The following is an 8,046-nucleotide window of genomic DNA, read 5'->3' as shown; positions in this document are numbered from 1 at the left end:
TGGCAGGGAGGAGTCGGACCGGGAGTGACGGGAAGACCTCACAGAACCCCCCACCCTACGGCCGGCCCCCGACGGCCGAGACCGCCGCGGCAGACGACCGCCGCGGCAGACGACCCCGCGGACGGGGAGCAGGACGATCCGGGCGCGCAGCGTGGAACCGCGCAGTGAGGTCCGCGTCCAGGATGTCGCGAGCGGGCACCCAGGCCCTCTCCTCCGGGCCATAACCTTCCCAATCAACTAAGTACTGCAGGAGCCCGCCTCGGCGGCGGGAATCCAGGATGTCCCGCACCGCATACGCCGGTCCCCCATCAACGTCCAAAGGAGGCGGAGCAGGATGCAGGGCGACCGGTGGATGTAGGGGACTGCAATGAACCGGCTTGAGGAGAGACACGTGAAACGTAGGGGAGATCCTGTACTGGCGGGGCAATTGCAGACGGTAGGTAACAGGGTTTATGCGTCTTATAATCTTGAAAGGACCGATGTACTTGGGGGCTAGCTTACGGCATGGGAGACGCAGGCGGATGTCCCGAGTCGACAGCCAAACCCGCTGGCCGGGGTGGTAGAGGGGAGACGGGCGCCGGCGGCGATCAGCGTATGTCTTCTGCTCACTTGACGCCTGTTGGAGATGCCGGTGTGCCGTCTCCCAGACTCTCACGCTGCGTCTGAACCACTCGTCCACTGCAGGGACCGGACCGGGTTCTGTATCCCAGGGGAAAAGAGGGGGTTGATAACCGAAGACACATTGAAAAGGAGTGAGCCTGAGGGAGGAGTGAATGAGGGAGTTTTGTGCGTATTCTACCCATGGGAGGAACCGGCTCCAGTCGTGTGGCTGTTTATGACACTGTTGTCGCAGATACTTTCCTATATCCTGGTTTAGTCTTTCCGTCTGACCGTTGGTCTCAGGATGGTACCCGGAGGATAGGCTTACTGATACCCCGAGTCGGTCGCAGAAAGCCCTCCATACACGGGAGATGAATTGGGGTCCCCGGTCCGACACGATGTCCTCGGGAATCCCGAACTGCCGGAACACCTGTTGGAAAACAAGGTCCGCCAATTCTGTGGCATTGGGCAGGTTAGCTAGGGGTATCAGACGGCACATCTTAGAAAACCGGTCAACTACGGTTAGAATCGTGGTATACCCGTTGGAGTCCGGTAGGTCCGTTATAAAATCCATAGCGATATGTGACCAGGGGCGGTGAGGAGTAGGTAGAGGCTGTAGCAGCCCCTCGGGTACGTGACGGGGACTTTTCGACTGCGCGCAGACAGGGCAGGACAGGACATAGTCGCGCACATCGTCGGATTGAGACGCCCACCAATACCGCTTACCCAGGATTTTAGTTGTACGGGTGATGCCCGGATGCCCAGTCCCCAACGACGTGTGGCACCATTGCAATAATTGGGGACGAACTGCCGCAGGAACATAAATCTTCCCTGGTGGGCAGGTAGGAGGGGCCGGATCCGTCAACAGGGCCTCCTCGATGGTGTCCTGGATGTCCCAGCGAATTGGTCCGACACGACAGGTGGAGGGCAGAATTGTTTCGGGCGACGGAGGGCAGGTCGGTTGCTCGAACAAACGGGAGAGGGAGTCAGCCTTGGCATTCTTTTTCCCCGGTACGTAGGAGACTGAAAAACGAAAGCGGTTGAAGAAAAGAGACCATCGAGCTTGACGGGGATTTAAACGTTTAGCCGACTGCAAATATTCCAGGTTGCGGTGGTCCGTGAGTACCAGGAAGGGGTGAAGGGTTCCCTCCAACCAGTGTCTCCATTCCTCCAGTGCCAGTTTAATCGCGAGGAGCTCTCGATTCCCGACATCGTAATTCCGTTGAGCGGGGGTGAGTTTCTTGGAGTAGAAGGCGCAGGGGCGCAATTTGGGAGGCGTGCCAACGCGCTGTGACAGGATCGCCCCTACTCCCGTTTCCGAGGCGTCCACTTCCACTACAAACGGGAGTTTGGAATCAGGCTGGTGGAGTATGGGAGCACTGGTGAATAGGTCCTTCAGTTTATCAAAGGCTGCTTTGGCAGCGTCTGTCCAACACAACGTCCGGGTTTTCTGGCTGGTCAGAGCGGTCAATGGGGCAGCGATGGTGCTGAAGTTCCTGATGAACCGTCGGTAATAGTTCGCAAAATCCAGGAATCGTTGCATCTCCTTGACTGTTTTTGGGGGTGGCCACTGACGCACTGCAGATACCTTGCTCTCGTCCATCTGGACACAGCCTGGCGATAGCACCGATCCTAGGAAGGCCACCTGGGAAACGTGGAACACACTCTTTTCTAGTTTTACATACAATCGGTGTTGCTGCAACTGTTGTAGTACTTGTCGGACGTGCCCAATGTGCTCTGTTAGGTTTCTGGAATAGATCAGGATGTCATCAAGGTATATTATAACAAACCGGTCAATCATGTCCCGGAATATGTCGTTCATGAATGCCTGGAAGACGGCGGGTGCATTGGTAAGGCCGAAGGGCATGACTCGGTATTCGTAGTGGCCGCGTTGGGTGATGAAGGCGGTTTTCCATTCATCACCTTTTCGTATGCGCACGAGATGATACGCGCTCCGCAAATCCAACTTGGTGAAGATAGAGGCCTGTCCGATTTGTTCCAACGCTGCCGAGATGAGAGGTAAGGGATAGCGGTTCTTGATGGTTACAGCGTTCAGTCCTCTGTAATCTATGCAGGGGCGTAAGCCGCCGTCCTTCTTTCCAATGAAGAAAAAGCTAGAAGCAGCAGGGGACGTCGACGGGCGGATAGCTCCTTGACGCAGAGACTCGTCGATGTAGGTATTCATGGCCTCTGTTTCCGGGACGGACAGAGGATACACGCGTCCCCGCGGAAGCGGGGCTCCCTCGATCAGCTCTATGGCGCAGTCCCACGGGCGGTGTGGTGGTAACTCCGAGGCTTTCTCCTCGCTGAAGACCTGTCTGAACTGGGAGTACGCGGACGGGGGTTCCGGAGTGGTTGATGGCGTGGCGCTTTCCACTGAGGTGGCTCTGCAGGGAACACTCAAACAACGAGATAGGCAGGTCATATTCCAGGCCGTCAACTCTCCTTTACTCCAGGAAATGTCTGGGTCGTGTAGGCAGAGCCAGGGGTGCCCCAGCACCACCGGCTCATGGGGGGAGGAAACCACTAGCAACTGGATGCGTTCTGTGTGCAATGCCCCCACCTGCATGTCTAGTGGTTCCGTTTGATGGCGAACGTAGCCGGATCCAAGTGGTCCCCCATCCAGGGATTTCACGCGCAACGGCGGTTCTATTGGGTACAATTTGATCCCCAGTTGTTCTGCCGTTTCCAAGTCTATGAAACTCCCTGCGGCTCCTGAGTCGACCAAGCCCTCCAGGCAGAACGGATTCCCCCTGACAGTGAGACACACAGGTAGATGCAACTGCTTATGGGTGACGTTGAGGAGGTGGGAGCTTCCTACCTGATGGTGCGCGGAGGTCTCTCTCTCTCCGGGGCGAGGCGGCCTGATAGGGCACCGGGAGGCGAAGTGTCCTCTTTCGCCACAGTACAGGCATAGACCCTCGGAATGGCGACGATGGTGCTCCGCGGCGGACAGACGGGAACGACCTAGCTGCATGGGTTCGTGCTCTGGTGGTGTTGCTGGGGGTGTTGACACCGTAGATGTCGAAGGGGCCGGTCTGGGTCGTAGGGTGGTAGTCCTCCTTCGGTCCAACAGTAAGTTGTCTATGGCGATGGACACGTTGATGTACTCACTGAGGGAGGCTAGGTCACCCCTGCAGGCCAGCTCTGCCTGCAGCTCCCGATTCAGTCCCCTTCGGTAGACCGTGAGCAGGGCAGCCTCGCTCCACCCACTCCCTGCAGCCAAGGTGTGGAAATCCAGGGCGTATGCGGCCGCAGTGCGTGTCCCCTGCCGGATCTCGACCAGCTGATCCCCTACGTTACGTCCCGTGACGGGGTGGTCGAACACTTCCCTGAATAGGGCAAGGAACTGAGCCTCCGAGCCTAGTTCGGGGCTATTTGCGGACCACAAGGCTGTGGCCCAGTCTAGGGCTTTGTCAGTTAGCAAGGAGATGACGAAGTCCACCTTGTTCTGGTCACGGCTGAACTGGCTCGGGTGATAAGCGATGTACTTCGAACACTGCATTAGGAACCCCTTGCACTTTCCCGGAGACCCGTCATATTTGCTTGGCAGGGATATGTTAGGAGCGGAGGCGGAGACGGCAACCATACCGGACGGAGGAGGCATGGGTACTGGATGTCGAAGCAGCCGCATCATCTCCTCGATCCTCTCCTCTTGCTGCGACAGTTGCGCATGCAGCTCTGCTGGATCCATCGGTAAGGTGAGGAATTCTGTAATGAACACCCGGACCAGAGTTGTGTGGGTCCAATTGCAGAAGTGCAATGGTAGATTTATTGTTTACGTCGCACAAGGGAGTAGGCAAGCACACAAACGATGAAGACAGGCAGAGAGTCGGAAACCAGAATATCAGTCCTTGAAGGCGAAGGCACAGGCAGGGATGAGCAGAGACGCGAAACCGAGAAGCAGGCAAGTAGGTCAGGAAGCCGGGTGATCAATCAGCGGAGGCTACAGTACAGGACGGGAGAGACGGTAAGGATATCCAGGGGCAGGCAGGGAGGTCGGTGTTCCGGGAAGGCAGTTCGTACAGGTAACCACACAGGTAGGGTAGGCAGGGAGAGACACGACGGGGCGGACGAACAGGTCAAGACGCAGGGTTCTGGAAACGAGGAGAGAGGACGGGACAAGAGGGCAGAGAACACAACAGGCTGGGAATCAACTAGTAATGAGCGCGCGATAGAATGCTTGGCAGGTCCACTGGGAACAATACCTCACGCTGGAGGGGAGGAAGAGCACAGGCTAAATAGAGGGGTTAACTGGGCACAGGTGTTCAATATTCAGGTGATTGGGATCTGGAGTGTTGGGTGTGTTCATGCATGCTGGGAAGTGAACTGGTGGCAGGTGCGGAGCGTGGCAGGGAGGAGTCGGACCAGGAGTGACGGGAAGACCTCACACTTTAAACCGTTTAACTTAAATCAAACGTTTCAGGTAGCCTTCGACGAGCTTCCCACAACAAGCTGGGTGATTTTTGGCCTATTACTCCTGACAGAACTTGTGTAACCGACGTAGAAGGTTGAGGTGTTTCCCCTTTTTATTTAACAAAAACAAAGAAAACCAAACGGAGTGCCTGGCACTACAAAAATACTCAAGAGTTCAGGGGTTCAATGGTTCAGGCGCGCAGGCGCGCAGGCGCGCAGGCGCGCAGGCGCGCACAAGCACAGGCGCGCACAAGCACAGGCGCGCACAAGCACAGGCGCGCACAAGCACAGGCGCGCACACAAGCACAGGCGCGCACAGGCGCACACAAGCACAGGCGCACAGGCGCACACAAGCACAGGCGCGCACAGGCGCACACAAGCACAGGCGCGCACAGGCGCACACAAGCACAGGCGCACACAAGCACAGGCGCACAGGCGCACACAAGCACACGCGCACACAAGCACAGGCACACACAAGCACACGCGCACAGGCGCACACAAGCACAGGCGCACACAAGCACAGGCGCACACAAGCACAATGACCAACCCTGACAGGGAGAAAATGGCCGAACTAAATACACAGACAAACGACGAGAACAGAAATAGGTGGGGGCTAAACACAGGTGAAATGAATATACCAATCAACTGAAACAAGAACAGGAAAGACCATACAAGGACAAGACAAGGACAAACAGAAAACACGAAGTGGAACAGCCCATTACAGTACCCTCCCCAAAGGCGCGGACACCCGGACGCGCAAAACAACCAAAGGGGAGGATGGGCAGGGACCAAGGCGGAGGCCCCCTAGTGGAGCACCGACCAGGTACCCGCAAAGAACCAGGAGCCGGAGCTGAGACAGCCGGAGGCGGGTCGGGTGCAAGGACAGCCGGAGGCGGGTCGGGAGCCAGGAGAGCCAGAGGCGGGTCGGGATCCGGAGGCGGTTCGGGAGCCAGGAGGGCCGGCGGGGCGTCAGGAGCCAGGATGGCCAGTGGAGGTTCAGGAGCCAGGGAGGCCGGCGGAGGTTCAGGAGCCGGGGAAGGTCCAGGACTTGGCGGAGGGTCAGGAGCCGGCGAAGGTCCAGGACCCGGCGAAGGTTCAGGAAACGAGAGAGCCGGCGGAACCGGGAGAACCGGTGGAGGGTCAGGAGCCGGCAGAGGGTCAGGAGCCGGCAGAGGGTCAGGAACTGGGAGGGCCGGCGGAGGGCCAGGCGCCAGGGGAGTGCCGTAGGAGGAAAGGCTGTGTCTTTATGTGTTTTGACTGTGACGTGAGTCGAACTGTTGTTCCGTAGCCCATGTCTCTAACCACTACGCTTTTTAACAAGGGGTAGTCAGTCATTCACTCAGTCAGTAAGAGACTTTTGCTCTTCTAGGCCGGTTTCCGCTTACGTGGTCCTAACACAATTCATTGGCTAGAGGTGTCTTACCCAGACATCTATTCCTACCTTTTTGAGTCTCCAGGTAAGCAAATTACTAGTGAAATAGTTTTACTTTTCATTCCTGCTCTACAAATAACATGCAAGCTAGCAATAGCAACATGCTCTGACAACTGACCTAACTAGCTACGTTTGGTCAGCCGGTGTTTAATTACTTTTTTTTATGGTTAATGGAAAAAAAAATACAAGAATGTGTTTGTATTGAAGGTCTTATTATACGACGAAAAAACTGAAAAAGAATAGATAAAACGATTATTTCTAAGAACACAGGCTACAGTATTTTCATTTGTTTATTAGGCCCTACAAATACACAAAATGAAAATTACACAACACTTAAATTATTCAAACATGAATCCATTAGAATTTAGTATATTTTCATGATGCATAAGGTAAAATAAGTGACATTATCGACTAGTTTACAACAGTCAAAGGATATACGCATGAATAGCCTACAAAGGCCTAAAGCACGGTTGCTTGATAAACATGATACATTTCAAAGAATGAATAAAACATAGGCTACAGCCTATTCATGGAAATTAAATTGATAATGTTGATCAAATACATTTTATTTGTAAATTCAATTAGAGTAAAAGAATGATCAAAGGATGATTTACAGTAGCCTACATGAATAACGAAATTGACTGTTATATAGACTATTTGTTATATAGAAAATAAATGTGTCAGTTGTTTTGTATGATGTGGGCCTATGCATTTATGCATCTCGCTTGAACTTTAAGCATGAACTGCTCCATAGTCAGCACACAGCTTCAGGGGTTTGTGTGAGCAGCTCACCGCTGGCCTGGTTTCATCCTTCCCAAGGTATGGATAGCCGTTGAGCATGTACTTCGTGTCGACCTCAAGAGCTAATCAAAAATGTATCCCAAACTTGTCAGATTTGTTGGCCATGTAACTGGATAAAACAGCCACAAGCTTTTGTTGGGAACAGTTGCTCATCAACAGTTATGTTCTCTCCTGGCTTGTACAGGGAATGCAATTCTTCACAAAACTTTTCAAGATATCTGGGATTGCAGCAAACTTGTCTTTTTCCAAGCGTAGTATTCTTTTCTGCTTGTCGTCATAATGCAGGTGTAGCATCATCTCTCTAAAGCGGTTGCATTGCATGGTCTCAGAAAAAGTCCATCCCATATCGATCAGACCAAAATGAATCCACATCCATGCTCTTCCCACTGTATGCGACAAGGACATACAAGAGCGCAATGAATGCTTTTAGTTCATCAACAGACATGTCGATTTCATGATATATTTCTGATTCCTCATCTGACTCCATCTCATCTAAATTTTGTAGCATCTGTAATGCTGTCAGGGTGTCGAATCGTCGGGTTCATTTTTCCATTGTGAACTAAATGCTGTAAATTGTGTCTGAGTTGTGACACAAATTGTGGGTGAGTTGTGACACCCCCTAGACGCCGGCTGTTTCCAGCGTCCCCTGCTGCCCAGGAGCCGCAGCCAGTGCCCCGCGCTGCCCAGGAGCCGCTGCCAGCGCCCCGTGCTGCCCAGGAGCCGCAGCCAGCGCCTTGCGCTGCCCAGGAGCCGCAGACAGCGCCTCGCGCTGCTCAGGAGCCGCAGCCAGCTCCCCC

The 8,046-nt window shown here is 54.2% G+C and overlaps 1 protein-coding gene across 1 annotated transcript; it reads left to right on the top strand.

Moving 5' to 3' along the window:
* Positions 1-5,793: 5,793 nt before the first annotated feature.
* On the top strand, positions 5,794-6,317 carry LOC114828897 (glycine-rich cell wall structural protein 2-like). The gene is made up of 2 exons (XM_029114063.2): positions 5,794-6,155; positions 6,305-6,317. Exons 1-2 carry the CDS (start codon positions 5,794-5,796, stop codon positions 6,315-6,317), a joined length of 375 nt encoding a protein of 124 aa, XP_028969896.2.
* Positions 6,318-8,046: the final 1,729 nt, after the last annotated feature.

This window comes from Esox lucius, chromosome 17, assembly GCF_011004845.1.
Source record: "Esox lucius isolate fEsoLuc1 chromosome 17, fEsoLuc1.pri, whole genome shotgun sequence".
Lineage (NCBI taxonomy): Eukaryota > Metazoa > Chordata > Actinopteri > Esociformes > Esocidae > Esox > Esox lucius.
The sequence above is the reverse complement of the archived record's forward strand: the minus strand, read 5'-3'. Positions and strand labels throughout refer to the sequence as shown.